Source organism: Bos taurus, chromosome 19 (genome assembly GCF_002263795.3).
Source record: "Bos taurus isolate L1 Dominette 01449 registration number 42190680 breed Hereford chromosome 19, ARS-UCD2.0, whole genome shotgun sequence".
NCBI lineage: Eukaryota > Metazoa > Chordata > Mammalia > Artiodactyla > Bovidae > Bos > Bos taurus.
The window spans coordinates 44,405,289-44,427,012 of NC_037346.1; the positions used below are offsets into that span (position 1 = coordinate 44,405,289).

The 21,724-nt window shown below is 36.2% G+C and overlaps 1 protein-coding gene across 1 annotated transcript; it reads left to right on the top strand.

The window, feature by feature from the left end:
* Nucleotides 1-5,271: 5,271 nt before the first annotated feature.
* On the top strand, nt 5,272-20,463 carry MEIOC (meiosis specific with coiled-coil domain). Its single transcript, XM_005220964.5, has 8 exons — nt 5,272-5,510; nt 6,122-6,256; nt 9,600-9,757; nt 11,707-11,811; nt 12,705-14,577; nt 15,066-15,200; nt 18,039-18,219; nt 18,703-20,463. The coding sequence occupies exons 1-8, from the start codon at nt 5,505-5,507 to the stop codon at nt 18,930-18,932; spliced, it is 2,823 nt and encodes a 940-aa protein (XP_005221021.1). The 5' UTR covers nt 5,272-5,504; the 3' UTR covers nt 18,933-20,463.
* Nucleotides 20,464-21,724: the final 1,261 nt, after the last annotated feature.

Sequence of the window (21,724 nt, forward strand, 5' to 3'; positions counted from 1 at the left end):
GGAGAAATATCAATAACCACAGATATGCAGATGACACCACCCTGATGGCAGAAAGTGAAGAACTAAAGAGCATCTTGAGGAAAGTGAAAGAGGAGAGTGAAAAAGTTGGCTTAAAGCTCAACATTCAGATAACTAAGATCATGGCATCCGGTCCCATCACTTCATGGCAAATAGATGGGGAAACAGTGGCTGATTTTATTTTCCTGGGCTCCAAAATCACTGCAGATGGTGACTGCAGCCATGAAATTAAAAGACGCTTGCTTGCTCCTTGGAAGGAAAGCTATGACCAACCTCGATAGCATATTCAAAAGCAGAGACATTACTTTGCCAACAAAGGTTTGTCTAGTCAAGGCTATGGTTTTTCCAGTGGTCATGTATGGATGTGAGAGTTGGACTATAAAGAAAGCTGAGCGCAGAAGAATTGGTGCTTTTGAACTGTGGTGTTGGAGAAGACTCTTGAGAGTCCCTTGGACTGCAAGGAGATCCAACCAGTCCATCCTAAAGGAGATCAGTCCTGGGTGTTCATTGGAAGGACTGATGTTGAAGTTGAAACTCCAGTACTTTGGCCACCTGATGTGAACAGCTGACTCATTTGAAAAGACCCTGATGCTGGGAAAGATTGAGGGCAGGAGGAGAAGGGGACAACAGAGGATGAGATGGTTGGATGGCATCACTGACACAATGGACATGGGTTTGGGTGGACTCCGGGAGTTGGTGATGGACAGGGAGGCCTGGCCTACTGCGGTTCATGCGGTCACAAAGAGTCAGACACAACTGAGTGACTGAACTGAACTGAACTGAATATGGGAAATGATTCCTACCTCTTGTTATCCATATCCAAGGGCCTCAATTCAGCTCAACTACAGAATCTAAGACACTTGTCTAGAAGAGAGAGTTCTTTTTTTTTTTTTCCTTAAAATATTTTTTTAGATGTGGACCATTTTTTTAAAAGTCTTTATTAAATTTATTATGATATTGCTTCTGATTTATATTTTGGTTTTTTTTTTTCCCCCAAGGCACATGGAATCTTAGCTCCTTGACCAGGGATAAAACTGCATCCCCTGCACTGGAAGGCAAAGTCTTAATCATTGAACCACCACAGAAGTCCTGAGAGAGTTCTTAAGTGAACAAAGGATACAAGACCCCTTCTTAACTTTGACAATGACCTGTGGTTGAAATGGGGAGCAATACCTCTCAGTGAGGCCCCTTTTAGTCATTGATATTCACTTCATTACAATGTCCAGGGAGCTTGCTTACAAACTAGCTCATATTGGAAAGTTAAACAGTTGTAGGTGTAATCTGTAGAGCAAAGAAAAAAGGAATGAAGGATGAGTGAGAGAGAGACATACACAGAAAGAGGGAGATACATGGCATTATACATTTGTCAAAACCCATAGGATGCACAACACCAAGGATGAACCCTCATGTAAACTGTGGACTTTGGTTGACAATGATGTGTCCAGTGTAGGCTCATTGATTGTAACAAATGTTCCACTTTGGTATGGATGCTGATAGGGAGAACATTGTGCATGTATGGGGGCAGGGAATATTTGGGAACTCTCTATACTTCACATGCAATTTTGCTGTGAACCTCAAACAGTTTTCTATTTTTTTATTATTATTATTATTTTTTTAAACAGTTTTTTAAAAAATAATGTCTAGGACCTCCCTGGTGGTCCAGTGGTTAAGAATCTGCCTGTCAGTGACAGGTTTGATCTCCAGTCCCAGAAGATCCCACATGCGGCAGGGCAACTAAGCCCAGGCACCACAGCTACTGAATTCAAGGGCCCTAGAGCAACAAGAGAAGCTTCCATGAGAAGCCAGAGTACTGCAAAACTAGAGAATGCCCCCCACTTGCCACACATAGAGAAAAGCCTGTGTGCAGCAATGAAAACCCAGCACAGCCAATAAATAAATAAATAAAACTTTAAAAAATAACGTCTACATTTAATGTCTATTAAAAAGAGAGAGGAAGAGAGAGAATCAAATCATCAAGCCAGACAAGCAGTGGGACTCCAGATCAGAGGTAAAATCCTTGAAACAGAGGTAGAGCCTTACAAGTGGGGAACCTCCCTTACTCTGCCCTCCAAAGCAGGAGTCAAGGAAGTAGCTTTTCTAGGTTTTAATTTTGTAGGTGCCCTAGGAAAGGACAGGCTGGAGAACTGTACCTACTTAGGGATCAGTTCAGAACCTGAGCAGAATTTAAAAGCTTTTGCAATAAAACAACTATTGAATATTTCCAGGCTCTGACAGATTTTGATAAGGACCCTCAACTTCGTTATTTAATACAATGGTTCGCAAAACATCCAGCTTTCAGGTTGACCTGTCAGTAAGTATATCCTCTCATGGTATTTTAGACTGCACAAATAGAAAGCAAGACAGATAAAATAATATAGGAAATTCAGCTCCTGAAAAATTGCAACAAGGAGGTGGGCTGTGTGTTTTCAGGAATATTCTATATATTCAGAATCTATTTCCCACCTCAACGGTACATAATCATCCAATTTGAAAACCACGTCTTTCAGGAATGTTCTTTAATTTTTTACCTTTTGGAAGGAAGCTTGCTGGCAGCAGTATACCACAACACAAAGCTTTAATGGATCTTTAAATGCCCAGATTAAGAGAGAATGACCTGGAACCCTATCTAACTGAAAGGGAAAAGGCAGAAACAACGAATCTTTTTAAAGTTCTCAAACTCTGTGGTCTAAATTAAAACTGCGGATCTCAATTAAAAAAAGAAAAAGAAGCAGCTGTTTTCCAGTCCTTTGGTGTCAAGAGATCCTTCATTCTGTATCTGGGGATTCCTCAAATTTGGGATTTTCCATGTTCCAGAAAAACATCTACATCTGCTGTATTGACTACACCAAAGCCTTTGACTGTGTGGACCACAACAAACTGTGAAAGCAGAGAAGTCATAAAACAATTATTTGAGTATTTCTAACTTCTTACTGTAGTCTAAGGTTTATATCTATCTTTAGGCAGTTGTGAAAACAATCCCATCTACCTCTCAACATACCCATTCAGAATGAGATCTTCCAAAAAAGAAATGCAAGAGATGAAAGAAAGAACTAATTATACTAAATACTTGTTTTTATTCCATAACCAAAATGATCCCTTTTCTAATGTATTCACTTGAGTTCAATGGGGTGTTCCATTTTCCTGTAACCTTCATTTCCAAAATAAACCATATCAATACTAAACAAGACAATACAATCTCAAAAAAATGAACAAAGGATTTAAATAAATATTTTTCCAAAGAATATACACAAATGGTCAATAAGCACATGAAAAGATGCTTAACATTATTAGTCATAAGGGAAATGAAAATCAAAACCACAGTGATATACCATATCACAACTTCTTGAAAGGCTATTTTAAAAAAAAAGGAAAGAAAAATAACAACTGTTGGCAAGGATGTGAATAAACTGGAACCCTGGTGTATTGCTATGGGGATGCAAAATGGTGCAGCTTCAGTGGGATAGTTTGGTGTAGAAAATGTTGAACAGAATTACTATATGACAGCAATTCCACTCTTAAACATATATCCAAAATAATTGAAAAGGGAAATCAAATAGACATTTGTACACTAATGCTCATTACACCATTCTTCATTACAAAGAAAAGGTGAATACAAGCCAAGTGTCCATCAACTGATTAATATTATTCAGCCATAAAATGAAGTTCTGACATGCACAACATGAATCTTGACATTATGCTAATGAACAAGTCGCGAAAGGACCAATATTGTATGATTCCACTTACATGAAGTACCTAGAATAGGTGAGTTCACAGTAACATGAAGTAGAATAGAGGTTCCCAGAGAGTGGAAGGAAGGGGAAATGGGAGTTATTTCTTTTATTGGGTACAAAATTTCTGTTTGGGATAATGAAATATTTCTAGATATGGATAGTGGTGATGGTTGCATAATACTTGAGTATAATGTCATTGAATTATACATTGGAAGATGCTTAAAATGGCAAATCTTATGTATATCTTATTACAATAAAAAGATACATAAGAGGATTCATAGTTTTGCAAAATCATTCTGGGTGTTATGGGAGAGAGACAAAACACTATGCTCTAAGTGTAAGGAGGGAGTAAACTCCAGGTTAGCAACTTTCAGGGTGAGGTGAAGTGAAGTGAAGTTGCTCAATCGTGTCCGACTCTTTGCGACCCCATGGACTGTAGCCTAATCAGGCTCCTCCGTCCATGGGATTTTCCAGGCGAGAGTACTGGAGTGGATTACCATTTCCTTCTCCAGGGGATCTTCCCGACCCAGGAATCGAACCCGGGTCTCCCGAATTGCAGTGTGAGGTAGGGAAATAAATATAATGAATTGGTACAGCCAGGTCAACTAACAAGCTTTCTTAACTCAAAGCTGAGTTGGGATCCAAAATAAGCATCAGAGCAATATAGGCCAAAAAGATATGTCCCCCTATCCTATTTCCATTTATGCTTGAGTAAAAAAACACCTCCCACTTTATTGCTTCTCAAATTTTGATTTTAAATATACATGCCCTAAAGGTGGTAACTGTGCTTACTTTGATCGTCTTCAATATTTCAATGCACACAAAATTGTTTAGCATTTTCTGGGGACAAAATCTTGAGATATCACATCCTCGAATGGGACCATCTGTGTGAATGGCCTATTTGGTATAGGTCAGAGTGAAATTTGTTCAGGGGTTCCATAAGCACCAAAATGCCTTCAACCCCACCGAAGCGTGAGGCCTAGGACCGAGAACAGCTCTCTTTCTTCTCGGAAGAGACTTTCCCAACAACCCCCAACTCCTTAACGGGTTCCTCACGCTCCGTAAGCGAGCCCAAGTCTATCATTCTCTGAGGCAGCTCCAAAGGGTTCTGGGAGTTAGGGGCAGGACCAGGGGCAAAATGAAATGTTTGGAACAAGATGAACAGCCGGTAAATTTAGGATTATCTGCCGGTTGCTGAGCGACTTCTCAAATCTTCCTGACCACTTCCATCTCTTCTCCCACCTGGTAGGCCCGAGCTCCTAATCCTCCTTCCACGCCCCGCCCCTCAGCTGCTCTACTAGCCAATCATCAGGCGGGTGCTTGACGGACTGGGCCAATCCCGAACACGTTCAGTTTGAGCGGGAAAGGCTCAGAAACGCAGAGAGAGCGAGGTCGCCTTAACGGCTGGTTCTTGGCCTTGTCTCTAGTGGGTAACAGGCCTCGGAGGCCGCCGCCCATTGGCCGGGCAGCGGGCCAATGAGGGGTGCGAAGCTGGAGACAGGCCTCCCAGGAGGGGGCGTGGCGGGCCCGTGCCGGGTCGCGTGCGGGGTCGCGAGCCCCTGGTGGGCAATGTAACGGCCTCTCCCCAGCCTCTCCCTCCTGGCTCCTGAATCCGCACCCACAGACCGGCTCCAGGCAGCGCCCGGGGCGGAGGCGGCAGTGGCGGGGTGCGGGTTGAGGGAGCTGGGCCTCGACGCCCCCCCTCATCCCCGTACCCCAGGAGCTGTGCTTAGTCCAAGAGGGGCTGGGAGGCCCATGGAGGTGAGTTGCGGAGACCCCCGTCCGCCCTCTCACCCCCCGGGCCTGAGGGAGGGACTTGAGGTAACTGGAGGGGACTGTCAGGGGTCTGGGTGGCGGCCGGGCTAGGAGGACGGCGACCGTGAGGAGAGACAGAATGGGCGCGTCCCCGGACGCGGGTCTCTGAAGCGGCCGGGCGGGAGAGGCCGGGTCGCCGGCAAGGAGCCCCGACGGGGCGACCGGGCTGCGCCGCGGGGGTGAGCCTGGGGCTCGGCGGCCGGTGTGGTGGGGGCCTGGGGACGCGCCGCGGGCTGACAGAACTGGCGGCGGGGCGGAGCAGGTGACTGGCTGCGACGCGCAGGCTGCCGCTGCCTCCCCAACGTCGGGCCGTGGCGGCGCTGAGGCGGAGGCCGGCAGGGAGGGCCCGTCGGGCGCACCTCGGGGTCCGGCCGGTAAAGGGAGAGGGAACCCCGGGGACGGAGGCGCGGGGTCCCCAAATGAGTGTTCTGGGAACGGATTCCGGGTGGAGCTAGGCGCACAGCCAACGTAGAACCGTAGAAGCCGTCGTCCGGCCATATCGGTCCGGCTCTGCCCTGCGTGACGTGTCTCCTGTTTCCTATCCCCGTTTCGTGCAGCCGAAAGTAGCGTTCCGTGGAGGTGCGAATCGCTGCTGGAACCTCAGTGCGGACGCCAGCAGTCGACTAACAGATGTCTTCAACAGCGTGGTGCTGACGGGCTCCCCTTCCTTCTATGATTGCTACAAATCGCAGGTCCGTTTCTCCACTCTGCCCTTTGTTAGAGGATTTATTCTCCTTCAAATCCGACCCTACCCCCAGCACCCAGCCCATTCACGTTGGTGTTTAAATTGCTCCACGTTTAGGACCAGACAATATTTTAAATACAGAGTTTGTAGAATACAAACTGGTTTTGAAAGCAAGTTAAGGAATAAGATTTTTCATTGATTCTTGCTTTTGCTTTGTCCTCAGCGTGACATGATGCCAGAAATGTAAGAAAATCCGTATTTGCTTATACCGTAAGATAATTTTCCCTTCCGGCATTTATTGGAAGTCGGTGCAAACATACGTTTGATCATTTAAAAGGGAAATTTTTCTATACATTTTTATTCTCTGGCTCTTACAATGTCTTAGATGACGTGGTACCTTTTACCTCACCTAAAACATTTAGTTTGGTTAATCGTGTTAAATTAGCTTAGGATAATATGTCATTTTCATTTGAAATTATTTAACCAGCACAAGGCTGTTGATATTGTTATATTTTGAATTATAACAGTGTCCTGAAATAAATAATTTTATTTAATTCGCATGACAGCCTTGTATATAGTATTATATCCATTGTACAGATAGAGAAACTGAGGCCCAAAAAATTTGACTTGTGCTGTAAGTGACAAAACCCAAGTTGACTCCAGGTCTTTTCACTGCCAAGACCAGCATTCCACTGCTCTCTATAATGTTTGCTGCTGCTAAGTCACTTCAGTCGTATCCAACTCTGCTGCTGCTACTGCTGCTGCTGCTAAGTCGCTTCAGTCGTGTCGGACTCTGTGCGACCCCGTAGACGGCAGCCCACCAGGCTCCCCGGTCCCTGGGATTCTCCAGGCAAGAACACTGGAGTGGGTTGCCATTTCCTTCTCCCTATAGTGTTTACCTGACTACTAAAATTTACTTGGATTTAATTTCAGTTGATTAAGCATAGCAAGAATAAAGTGAGACATTTTGCAATTATCTAGACTAATTAGTGTACCAACCCTAAGCATTCACATATTTAACTTCCAGAAATGTTTTGACTGAAAAGAATCTAGATAGCCACCGCATTAGTTGCTTGTTTTATCCTAGAATATTAAATTTATATCAGTCTTTTAAAAGGATTTAATTTTTCTAATACTCAAATATTTAAAATATAAAGTATACTTGAAATAAAGAAAAAAATATAAAGTATACTTGAAATAATACTTATATATTTTGTTTCAAATACTGTTTACCTCATTTGATATTATATTATCTGAAAATGCTCATTTTGTTTAAGCAACTCTTTCAAAACGAACAATTATTTGTATCACTTTGGATACTTCACACCTAAAAGAGAGTTAGGTTGGGCCTGTCATATAAACTTAAGAACTAAAGGAATAAAATTATGAAAGGTTCTAACCATAACAGCCTTTGTAAAAGTTACTGCTAACTAACAGAAATTTTGGAAAGACATTTTTTAGTGGCACTTTGAGCAAAATCTCTTGTGTGCCTCAATTTCTCCAACTTCAGAATAGTCAACAAAACAATAAACTATAAACAAGAAAATTTAGGTTTCAAATAGTATTCATAACTATAATTTAACCAAATGGCTATAAAATGTTTGAGATTTGTGAAGATTTGTGATTAGATGATATTAATTTTCATATATTATTGGTATAAACTCAGTGAATGTTTAAAATGTTATTTTTCAGTTATCATGTCCGTGAACGAAAATTTAGAGTGTTTTGATCTAAACATGTTTTATCTCTTTTCACATCAATTTTGATTGAGAATAAAAGCAATTAGAAAATATTTTTAACCAGGATTATATACCTTCTATATTTATAAGAAAATACCCTTTCTACTCTGTTTATGTCTGGATATTTATAGCTATTACATCTCAGGTTTTAGTAGCTCCTTATTTGGAGAGTTAAAAATTGTGAATCTATGTATTCAGACTATTTTAAGTATTTAAAATTTGAGGTGCAGTATTTTCATTGTACTTCATTCCCTTTTTTGGAAGGAGACAGAACTTCAAATAATTCATTAAAATCTTAAAACTCAAACCTTTTACCTTATTTACTCAAAATTCATTATAAAAAAAATGAACTCGTTTTTTCTTATAATATCTTTAAATTTCTTAAGATAAAATATGTTATGTATTGTCTCACTTTTATACTTCCTCTTGGAAATAAACTAAGCTGAAAATTAAAGATACTGTTTTAAAAGGCCCTAGTGTAGGAGTGGAGAAGGCAATGGCAACCCATGATGTTTATGAGATTTATCCACATTGTTGTTTTGCCAGTAGTTTATACCTTTTTATTGCTGCGTATGATCCCACTGTTGGAATATATGACAATTTGGCCACCTGTTGATGGACATTTTCGTTGTTTCCAGGTTTGGACAGAGAAGGCAATAGCACCCCACTCCAGTACTCTTGCCTGGAAAATCCCATGGAAGGAGGAGCCTGGTGGGCTGTAGTTCATGGGGTTGCTAAGAGTCGTACGACTGAGCAACTTCACTTTCACCTTTCACTTTCATGCATTGGAGAAGGAAATGGCAACCCACTCCAGTGTTGTTGCCTGGAGAATCCCAGGGATGGGGGAGCCTCGTGGGCTGCCGTTTATGGGGTCGCACAGAGTTGGACACGACTGAAGTGACTTAGCAGCAGCAGCAAGCAGTGTAGGAGTAAGACGGCCTTGAGTTTGGGTTTTAGTTTTGTCATCTCTTAGCTCAATAATTTGTAGCCTCATTTTTAAACCCATTATAAAACACCCATTTCCTCATTTTTAAAATACAGAGAATATCCATGTCATAAGGTGACTGAATACAGTGTGTGGAATTTCTTTGAAAATTTGATGTAAATGTACATTTACTTGTTTTTTACAGATTGGGGGCATTAAGACTGAATTTTGTAAATGATTTACAAAAATTAATACTAAAAATAACACAGCTGTGGTCCATATAGTGCTCATCTGTTCAAAAAATTAAAACAGCAATAATTGTAGGTGTTCGTGTCCTATCTCAGGGATAAGCAACAGCTATTGGACAGGGGCAAATCTGCTGAGTGGCTGTAAAACAGAATTTTATTGGAATAGCCACAGCCTCTAATTTACACATTGTCTATAGTTGCTTTGGTGCTAGGAGTTTCAACAGAGACCTTAACACAGCAAACCATAAAATATTTATTATCTGACCCTTTACAGAAAACAATTGCCATCTCCTACTGTTAAAGTAAGCTTAAGTGGCTAAGTCTAGATTTGTCTCCCAACTTTTACACATGTGTTATTTCCTCAAATTTCTTATTATTTCACTAATATTCTGTAGTTTTGATTGTATCTGATATACAAACATGTCTTTAAAATTTCAGAATGAAGATAGTGTTGACCTAAGGCAGACCTATGCTCCACTTTCTTCATCAACGGAATATGCAAGTTCTGTAGATTCTTCACTTTTCTATGCACCATGGTCTACATATGGAGATGATATTAAACAGCCCTCTAATTCTCAGATCAATGTAAAGAACAGGTAAATTAATACCTTAGATTTCTCAGGCTAAACAAAGTGTTCTTAAGTTTGATTACATGGGAACCTAGTTGTTTTAGCTCTTTGTTCCCTATATCAGTATTTTTATGACATTGCAATTTTATTTATCAAACTTCTAGGAAATAAAGTTATGTGTCTATAATTTTTTTCTTGCTACTTTCTTTCATTAATTAGAGGCAACTCTGAGTACATCTTAAGTTCCTCTTTCTAAAGATAGCATATAAATGAGTTACAATTTTTCAATCTATTTTTTAATCCAGTTCTAAATTTTTAGTAATTCTTCCCTTTACAAGTATACAACAAACAGGATTTTATCAAATGTAAGATACTTATTTTCTATTCAGTTCCACTAATAATGGGGGCTAACTATGTCAGATTCTCTCCTATTGGGGATATTAGAATTAACATGGCAAATATTATCCTTGCCTTTATAGATCTTACAGTAATGGTGATGATTATAACTTGCCAGGCACTGCAAGTGCCTGGTGTACTGCAAGGTAAGGTCTAAAGGAAGAAGTATAAAATATTATGGGAGCTTATTGCAAAGAGAAGCTTAAGGGAGTGATACTACCTTTATGTTAATTATAATGAGGGAGCAGTTAAAAGAGGCTGATGTGTCTTTAGTTTACCAGGAAATAATTATTTTTAAAATCTACTAATTAAATAATTGTTAAAAATTTAGAAATTAGTTTTAAGTTCTCTAAAGTAGATTTTATTAGGTAGACTATATAATATATAACTCTACACAAAAATTATTTTTTTAGTTAATACATGTTCATTGAAAAACTTCAGACTTTATACAAATATGTAAAGGCAAGCAGAAGTTTACCTTTACCCTGCCTTTCCACCTCCCAGTAACAACTATTAACAGTTTGGTATATATTACATTGAATATTTTTCTAGATATATACCAACATACTATTATACAAAAATTTTATATCAAATCTTTTTGAAATAAGTATTAGACTTGTAGGTAGACCATTTATTCAACAAGCATGGCAAATGATAAACCTTTGCAAAATTCAAGTTTTTTAATATCATGATCATTTATTCAGTTTTATGATTACTAATACCTACCTTTCCTATGTTATGAAGATCAATGAAATATTTGAATGTTATACAAGTATAAGGTATTTTTCATTTCTAAAATGTCCTAACACTATGAAATGTTAGACCTAAAATATTAAAAAACAAGAAGTTACAATTTAAAAACAACATATTACTTCTAGGAACAAATTACCCAAAATCCATAAGAGGTAAAAAGGGTCCAGTATATTCCATCTCATTGTTGTTTTTTACATTTTGTATTGTTTAGATAGTGTTGGTCACTAGGTAGGATTTCATCCACATGGAGAACCAGTCACTTCTTTGGCACAGATTTAGGGATAGCCCCCAAATCTTTTACATTTAAGGGACAACTGCTACATTCTTGTGATATTTAGAATGACCATATCACTGTACTTTTTAATCCAACTTTTAGTATAAGAGTCACAAAAAGAGAGTAACAGGTTCATATGGTTTTCACATCACAGATGAAAAAACTTAGCAAGTGTGATGTAATGATGTATAATAGGACTAGACATGCTTTCAGAAGTTGCCATTGTACCAATCATGTCTATAACATCATAGATTAGAGATTTATATCTGGGGCATCTAAAATGAATAGCATGTGCTTTGGAGAAATAAGAGGTAAGCATTCATTGAGAACTAGACATAAGATTTTGAATGAAGGAGAAATACTTATGTAGGATAAATACTATGCCAAAGTGGAAAATATTCTTGAGTTCCTATTCCCTCTTTAGTTGAAATGAAGATATAGAGTTAATCCAAATATTTTATAGAAAAATAAGTCAGAATAAGTCTGAAAAAAGAAATATATTATGTTTCAATATGAACAAAAGAATTTACATGTGATATTCGTTTATTTTTAGGATTCAAACAGAAAGAAATGACTATGGTAGTGAAACAGACTTATATGGACTTGTGTCTAACATTTTGGAAGAACAAGATAAATCACAGCCATACTTTGCTGAGGGGTTAGTATATTACATAACCTATATAGTATGTAATAAACTTTTAAATTCCCAGGTACTAGATCGTTAACTTTTATTTTTACTTAATAGAGGATCATCTGACATTCGACATCGTAATTCAGATATTTGTTTCTAGGAGCCTAGATTTTCCTGAGGTGCTTGCCATACAATTGAAAGTTTAATTTGCTATTAAGAACTTTCATTTGAAAAATCATTCTTCCATAACTCAAAGCTGTTTTCCTTGAGTTCATGAGCTAAAATTTGGCTTAAAGAGTATAAATTCCAACGACTTTTATACTTATACCTCCAAAAATAAAACTATCATTGCTTCTGAGTAGAAATATGTATGGATTTTATTCATATAGTAAAAACTTTTAAAGTATGCATTAATTGTTTTACTTGGGTGTAGAAGCCATATTATCCAGATTCCCTATTTCATAAATAGGGAAATATGTAGCATACATCTAACCAATGAAAATGTTTTCATTTCAATGAGAGTACATCTTTTTTAATTAAAAAAATTGTGGTCAACAGCACTTTTGTATTGATCTTATATAATAATGTAAGAAAAACTTTATCTGGTTTCTACTTACTGTATGTAAACAGTTCATGTAAGACCACGCAATCACCAGCCTCAGGCTTTAGTTTATGTCTCCTCGAAAAGTATACTGAAGACATATTAAGACTAAAATGCATATTTATGCAGCATATAGCACATTTTAAGCGGCAGAAAGTTATTTGGATGTAATGGCAGCTTATAAGGCAAAGTTGGAAAGGATTAGAGAATGGTGAAATGGGGCAATATAAATGTTTTGAAAGCCTTTCCTCCCTTCTCCACTAAGAAAATAAAGACTTTAAAAATCTAAATTGTAATTAAATATATTTGCTTGTTCTAGGACCTGTTCCTCCAATTTAAAGTCAGTTTGGCCAATGAACACAAGCAGATTTGCAGATCACCATGACCTCTTAACAGAAACCAAAAGGCCAGTAGATACAGCCATCTCTCAGCAAGCTTTTTATACTGGTGAATCTGTGTCAGCAGTGGAAAAGCAGTACCTACATAACAGTAATCTCATACCACAACAAAAAATAGATGAACTTTATCATGGATTTACTGGTTTAGACCTTGAAGAACAATGGATGTACCCCTCACGAAATGATCATTCTAACTGTTACAATATTCAGCCAAATGATACAGCTAAGACAGCATTTCAAGAATATCCATTTATCAAAAATTGTTTTACACCACAAACTGGTCTGTCTGACATCATGAAAGAATCAGGAGTTGATACTTACTCTTACGGAAGAGAGAAAATATGTGCTAAAGGTCTTGAGGCACCATTACAGCAAAAGAGGGCAGAGATATTTCTTTCCCAATTTAATAGGTACAGTGAAAATCCAGATTATTGTAGATACCCAGAATATGCTCATCCTAATAAGGCTAAGCTGAGTAAGTGTTCGAATTTTAGTGTCCAAGATAGTAAAAAATTAGCTAGTGCCACACCTGAAACACCAACTGTAGAAGCAGACACCTACACAAAGTTATTTCAAGTAAAACCAGCAAATCAGAAAAAAATGGAGGAGACAATACCTGACCAGCAGAATTTCACATTTCCAAAAACTACACCACATCTGACAGAAAAACAGTTTGGAAAGGAAGCAGCATTTACTGCTGATTTTGGCTTAAAATCAGAATATGGACTAAAACCTCATACGACTTGTTCAGCTAATAATGATTTTGCTAATGTCACAGAAAAACAACAGTTTACAAAACCTGACCCCCCAAATTCTGAGTATTTTAAATCAGTGAATTTACTAGCAAATTCAGCAACATCTTCAGGAGGTATCAACTTAAACAGACCAACATGGATGAATGTCCAAACAAAAAATAACACTCCTATTTTTTATCGAAATCAAGGTAACTTGATGAAATTAAATTCTCATTTAAGTGCAGCTTCAAAAGGTTCTAACCATTCTTCAGATTTCCCCCAACTATCATCTACAAATTTAACCCCAAATAGCAATTTATTTCAGAAGTATTGCCAAGAAAACCCTTCAGCATTTTCTAGTTTTGATTTTGGTTACAGTGGTGCAGAAAGAATCCAATCTATCAATCACATGGAAGGACTGACAAAGACTGGAGAAGAAAATCTCTTTGAATCTGTTACCGATAAAAAAATAAAGCAGCCAAATGGATTTTGTGATAACTATTCAGCTCAACAGTATGGGATCATTGAAAGTGTAAACAAACATAATTTTCAAGCTAAGCCCCAAAGTGGACATTATGATCCTGAGGAAGGGCCAAAGCATTTAGATGGCTTATCTCAAAATACATATCAAGATCTGTTGGAGTCACAGGGTCATTTTAATAGCCACAGACAGGGAAGTGGAGACAACAATATTAATAGCCGTGTGAATCGCACACAGGCATCATGCTTTTCAAATAATTATATGATGGGAGATTTAAGGCATAATCAGAGTTTTCAACAACTTGGTTCAAGTGGGTTTCCACTAAGATCCACTCATCCATTTGGCCATTCAGTTGTTCCACTGTTGGATTCGTATGATTTGTTTTCTTATGATGACTTAAGCCATTTATATCCATATTTTAATGATATGATGTACGGTGATAATTCCTTTTCTGGTTTCGTGCCAACTTTTGGATTTCAAAGACCAATTAAAACCCGCAGTGGACCAGCCAGTGAACTTCATATTCGTCTAGAAGAGTGCTATGAACAATGGAGAGCATTAGAAAAGGAGAGAAAAAAGGTAATACAAAACTATCCATTTAGGCATAACTTAATATATCCCCTTTGCCTATTTTCATTTTGTTTACCCTAGTGTAGTTTAAGAAAGAGTACTTTTAAGTTGAATTCTTCTATAATGTATAGTATTTGTTAAGTCCATGACTATACAGAATTAATTAGGTGACTTAAGAGACTAAAAATGCTTGGGGCTTAAAAAATTTTTTAAGTTTATTTTGCCTGTTAGGTAGACTTTTTCCTTAATGGGTTGAAAGTTTATTTATTTGAATTTTCTAAGTATTAAACTATTGGAGTGTTCAGGTATTTTATGCAGTAAGTGTGACAGAAAAGTACATGGTACTATGGTTTGTATTTTTTGCCTTTTGATTCCAAAACAATTTTTATCTAAAGGAGTAATTTTCGATTTTATTTTTAGCCCTATGAGAAATATTATTCATGATTGAATCATATTTAGAAAATTTAGTATCTAAAAGTTACGTATTTTTTTTACAGACTGAATTGGCCCTTGCAAAGAATTATCCAGGGAAAAAAGTATCCAGTACTAATAATACTCCAATTCCACGGCTGACCTCCAATCCATCTAGAGTTGATCGGTTAATTGTGGATGAACTTCGAGAACAAGCCAGAGTAAGCTGTGAAAATATCTAATAGCAGATTTTTTTAACTGGTTGATAAAATTTTTAAATGCCTCAGCAAGTTAGAGTTCTGAAGGATTCTTAAATCACATTTATGTGTAACTCTCTGAAATGTATTCTTTCCCAAGTTTGGACTTAGAACTATTAGTTATTTAGGAAAGGGAAAATAGCCCCACTTAGTCATTAAAATATTAAGTTTAGTAATATTAAGAGATTCCTCTTCAAGAAATCCAGATTAGCAATGGAACTAATCCACAAAAGAAAGAAAAAATTTTAAAGCAAAACCATTTAAAATATTATTTATAGGGAAAGTCCCATTTCTTAATCACAAACATTTGTTTTCTAGCTTCACAAAAAAGCTTTGCTTATATTATACAAGGTAGTAAATTAATAGGAAATTACCTTATTTCGTTTTCTTGACCCTGTTCTGAGTTATTTAACAAACATTAAGTATATCTAGCAATGTATTAATTACTAATAAACTGAAGTATGTAGGTATATGCATAATTTTATAAAATAGCCTTATTTTGGAAAAGTAGTATATCACTTCAGATCAAATGTAAAGAATCTTGATGTTAATTAAAAATTATTTTCCTATTATCTCCTTTGTAATTTCAGAATTTTCCAAGCAACTATAATAGAATAGGGTAGTTTTTTCTTTCTGACCTTCCTCTTTTAAAAACTTCTGTTTCCTGGGACTTCCCTGTGGTCCAGTGGCTAAGACTCCATGTTCCCAATGTAGGGGCTCCTGGTTCCATCCCTGGTCAGGGAACTAGGAACTAGATCCCACATGCTGCAACTAAGAGTTCTTATGCTGCTATGTAGATTCACTATGCCAAGTGCTGCAACTATGACCTGGTGCAGCCAAATAAATAAAATAATTTTTTAAAACTTCTGTTTTCCAAATAAAATTTGATAATGATTCCTAGGAAAAGGCATGCAGTGAAACAGATTGCATCTATGATTGAATAAAAGCCATTTAAGGAATTATAAAAAAGCAGCACAACAGAGTCTTATTTTATTGATCATTAGTTTCTTACCTATACCATGCTGTCTTTAAAATACAGATATGAAATACTTTAATGGAAAAATATTGATTTTTACTTAGCTTTCAGCCTTGATCAGTTGTAATTTTTAATCAAATTCATAAATTTGTACAATGGAATTTATCAGTGGTGTGGTCAGATATAGCCAAATGTTATAAAAACTTAAGTCTTTTTTTTTTTAAACTTCCAAGTTAAAATTTTTCTCAGTAATGCATTTCTAGGCAATAAATCAAAGAATTGCTAATGTGAGTATTAAGAAATGTACTTAATACTTTCCAGCCTTACATAGGCTTCACCTTAGTTTAGCATATTTATAGCTGTTAAAATAATTTTGTTTCTGTTTAGCAACATTAGACTAATAATATACAAAGGGCAAAAATATTTTTATGTGTACTACTTCTAGTTTGCTGGTTTTATAGAATTCTGAAAAAAATCTTTTAAAAGTTTATTAAAAATCACTCGTATAAATTTTTTCTTTACACTTACTCAAAATGACTATCTTATTTTAAAAATATATAATTTGTAGTTCACTGGAAGTTTTACTATGGTATTTTTTCCTTGTGTTGTCTTATTTTCTCCCTCAAGAATCTGGCTGGTTGTACAGTTGGGAGGAAAATATTTAATACCTGTACACTTGTGTTTTCTCCATGGGCTTGAACTGGCATGGACTTACACCAAAGAAATTTGGTAGGAGTGTAAGGTTAGAGGCATTCATTCAGGTGCTTATTAATTGAGAGGTATTTTTCTGTTCTTCCCAGTCACTGAATTATATGAGTTTTAAATCATTTGGCTCCCAAAGGCAGTTACTGTATTTATTAGATGTTCAAATCCTAGCTACTCAAAAGTTCTCCTTCCTTACTCCTTCCAAGTTTAGAATTTGAAATTTTAGGCATATACAATATGAAACATACTCCCCTTACTATATATCTAAGATATATAGTGTTCTTTTTTAGGCTTAATTAACCAGAAGATTCTTCTACCACCAGAAGATTTAGATCTCCTAATTTTCCCTAGCAATTTTGACACTTAATAGGATTTATTTTGTTACTTCAGCATAAACTTAAGTCAGTATTTTCTGGATTATGGACTCCTTAAAACTAACACTAGCCAATATTATTTCTGACTTCCAAAAGAGAGAACATTGAAGGCCCAGAAAGGAATTGCTGAGGTCAAGATTAATCAGATCTAGAGACTGATTGACCCTTTTTAGCTCAATTTTTTTCTTTTAACTACAGTAACTCCTAATAATGCTCTCTTGGCAGGCTATTCTCTTATTTACCAAAAAGAATGCCAGATTTTATATTTGCACTTACTGTTAATAATATGGATATATTTAAATGTTTGACTTTTTCACTGTTGCTTATTCTCAGAAACTGACTTTTAAACTGTCTAGAATTAACATATGTACAAAAGACGGACTTTCCATCTTTGTTTCCCCCATCATGGTGTCAGGATATAGTAAGCTAGTGAAATGAAAGTTGCTCAGTCACGTCCGACTCTTTGCAACCCTATGGGATTTTCCAAGCCAGAAGAGTGGGTTGGGTAGCCTTTCCCTTCTCCAGGGGATCTTCCCAACCCAGGGATGGAACAGGGGTCTCCTGCACATTGCAGGCAGATTGTTTACCAAATGATCTATGAGGGAAGCCTAAACATTTACTTATTACTGAATGAACATTATTCCTCTCATCTCTATTCTGCTTCATTGAAGATTTGTTTTAAATTAATGACAGGGCAATGTAGTTAAATTTTAAATGCCTCATCAAAATTTAAAATGTTTCTCTCAGGTTGTGACTCTACTGGGCAAAATGGAACGTCTTCGAAGCTCTCCCCTTCATGCCAATATCTCTACAGCTCTTGATAGACACTTGGAGTCCATTCACATTGTACAGTCACGTAGAAAGGATGAAATTGTTAATGCTTCAAATCGGCAAAGGCAAGGAGTTCCTAGATGCCAAGATGACAGAGGTACAAACATTAATGCATATCCTTTTGATAAGGCAGTTAATTTGAATGTTAGTGAAAATCAGATTCTGAAGTTAAAAAAGTTGGATTTCTAACACTTACACTTATCTAAAAAATAAATTATTAAATGGTGCCTACATAATTTACTCCAAAAGTGAAAGTGAAGTTATTATCTATTTTGCTAATTTTACCCATTTAATTGTAATAACTCTGTCAAAGTCTGTGTTCTACCCAAAGTATAGTCATGGTCATACAAGTCAGAAATAAAATACAAGCGTAACACTTTTTTTAACATTAGTATTTATATTTAAGGTATAACACTTTTAAATATTAAGTCAAGTACTTTGATTAGCTCAGTCAATAGCCATCTTTCTTTTATAAAAAATGATGTTTGATCATTTAGTAGCACAGACTGGGTTTTATAAAGAGTTAAGGAGTACTTAAATGATATTTAATTTGAACTGACCACAAATGTTTCTTTTGCAGATGTTTTTGCGCTTGCTTCAGCAATTAAAGAGATGTGTGTAGCTACTCGGAAAGCGCGTACTACCCTGTGGTGTGCACTGCAGATGACCTTGCCAAAAACAGCCAGTACAGCTGGCCAAACAGATGTAGAAAAGGCTTTACAAGATATAGTAAACTGTGAAGATAAAGTCCATGAAAGCCTAAATAGTAGCAATCCAGTGAACCAGAGAGGTGAAGCAAACAAACATTAAGGAAATGGCAGCAGAAAGAAGAATAAAAAGCTGATAAGTAAATGTATCAAGACATGCTAAAAAATTTTAATGAACTTGTCAAACTTGAAAATTTCATTACATTAATTGTCTTTCAGATTTAAAGTTAATAATACCTTAATGAAGTCTAACTTCTATTTAAAAATCTATTTGGAATGAATCAGATGTAGTTGAAAGTGAGTCAGACGTAAGTAAAGTTGACTATTCTAGGGCAACTAGAAATACCCAGGTAGTCAAAGGTAACAAGTTTAAATTAAATTTTTCCTAACAGCTGAAATATTGCTGAAACTCATTCTGCAGTGCAGGGAAATGCAAATATGAAATTCTTCTAGACGATAAGTTTCATTTAGGTCTTCCTTAGTAAGTATAATTCCAAATAATGAATCTTAAGTGACTGTAACACAAATATGGCTACAGTCTAGTAACCAAAACAAGTTTTGATTGTGATATAAGAATGTTTTCCTTACAAAACTGGATAATACCTAGGGAACAAAGGAAAGAGAGATGAACCCAATATTCATGTAAAAATTTAATATTTAAAATACTACCATATTTATAAATTTGAAATCTTAGTGCCTAAGTATTTGGAGGGAAGTGCATCTGATTCTCCTAAATTAGTGATAAAAGTGCCAGTGTAAAAACCATGCAAGTTACTGAATATAAAACCTGTTCAAATCATTTGTGTATATTATTTAAATTTTAATTACACTATCAATTATTAAATATTTCCAGTTTTAAAGTATTTTAATTGAATCAAAAAACAAAACATTTCCTTTACCTGGATCTTTTAAACTTTTGATGCATCTAAAATAATGACTATTGTTTTAATACCCTTAGTTTGCTGCCTTTTTGAGGGTATCACGAAGTTCTAAAATGTATTTTTTTAAGGTTAATCTTTTACTAGTTTAGTTTGCAATTGGTTAGTGTATATTTTGTGTAGTTATGTTCATTAGTTTGCTTCTGAATTTTTTAAGAGCTCTTGAAAGCTTGGCTTTTTCTGTTTCTCATCACTTAATATCTTTGTATGGAACCCAAGTAATTTATTCAGTAATATGAAATGTTGGTATTATGTGACTCAGAAGATCTTGGGTTTTAACATTTCTAGCATGAGTTAAACTATAATATAATGTACTGATGAAATTTAATTGAACTACCCTAGACTAGAAACACTAATGTTTTAAATGTTGGTGTTTTTCTTAGTTTTAGAAATCCTGGTATTAAAAAAAAAAAAAAGTGTAATCACACCACGTAAATTTTCTTTAGATGATGTGCAGAAGAAACTGATTGAGAATGCAGGAGTAACTGTAGGGAGAAACATTTTGATCACTGCAATGCCTTAAAACTACCCAAATGAATTACATTGAGGGTAGTCAAATAAAATAGATCATCCCACCACAGTCACTGCATAGAAAGTGGTTAAGTTTGATATAAGACATGTTGGATGTTATGGAAACAAATATTGTTCTGAATTTAGTCTCTCAAGAAAAGTAAATAAATTGCTTTGTTGAAAATAGCTTTTTTTTTTTGAGTTTGTGTTAGTTTCTAACATTGAGTCACTCGTCAGAAAACCAATTAAATTTCATTTAACTGATAAGAACTGGTGCTAAGTTTTAAACTTCATTATTAACACATAAATAATGTTGGCAGATAATAAACCAACACCATTCTGATTTCCTTGGATTTAACCTGACCTTGTTCAAATATGAAATTTTTGTTCTGCCTTTGTGCTAATCCAGGAGAACCATAGTAAAACTTCTAGGGAAACTTTTACATACAGTGGTCAGAAATGAAACACTATTAACAAAAAACAAAAATTATTTCAAATTTTGTTAATCAAGTTACGCTGCAGATAACTCTCAAATTAGTTGGTTGTCCCTTTCTATTGAATACCCTCTAATGGATGGTTCTTATGTATTATACTTCTGAATTACAACTTATGAAAGTGTTATAAAAGTTATGACAAGATTTACAGTCTGATCAAACTGATGGTTCCATCATTTCTAATCCAAAAGAATTTGGAATACTCAGTTGTTTTTTTTTTTTAATAGAAAAAGCAGTTTTTTATAAAGGTGGTTGAAAATTAGGTACCTTGAATTATATCAATATCTTTCCCACTTGAATAGTCTGGTACTGTAGGGTTATAGAAGGTTGGGGAATTAATGACTGAAATTCCAAATTTGGCCTAAAATGTCCATCATATAGTAGAAAACATAGTTGTTTTAAAATTTGCCTTTTCCAGTATTGAATATTTTAGACATAAAAGGTTTATTAGCACCTGAATTACGTGGATAACCTTACTCAAAGCCTAATAAGTTGATCCTTTTCTTCTGTTTAAACATTAGTTCAGGTGTACATTTAACTGTGACCTAGCTAACAGAGTCCTGGAAAAATGAATTGACTACTCTTAAAACAGATTGAAACTACTACCCTTCAGGGGTCTTTGGATATAAACTGACTCTGCTTCAGAGACCAAAATTAAGGTGAAAACAAACCAAAAATCCAAAATAAGGGTTATTAAAACAGGCTCTCTCACATGCCAACTGTAGCCACAGCCACATATAAAACTAAAATGCCAGCAGGACTCGAGAGACTTCAAAGCCAACCTACTGTCCAAAAAAGAAGGTAATCTTTCTGATCTCCTAATATCCAACCTCACAGAAAGGAAAACTGAGGCAGAGAACTTATGGATTCCAGGAAGAGGGTCTAATAGCAGAGGAGATTATTGGACTAATCAAAACATAAGTAAAATTCAAACACATTCCTGAGGGACTATC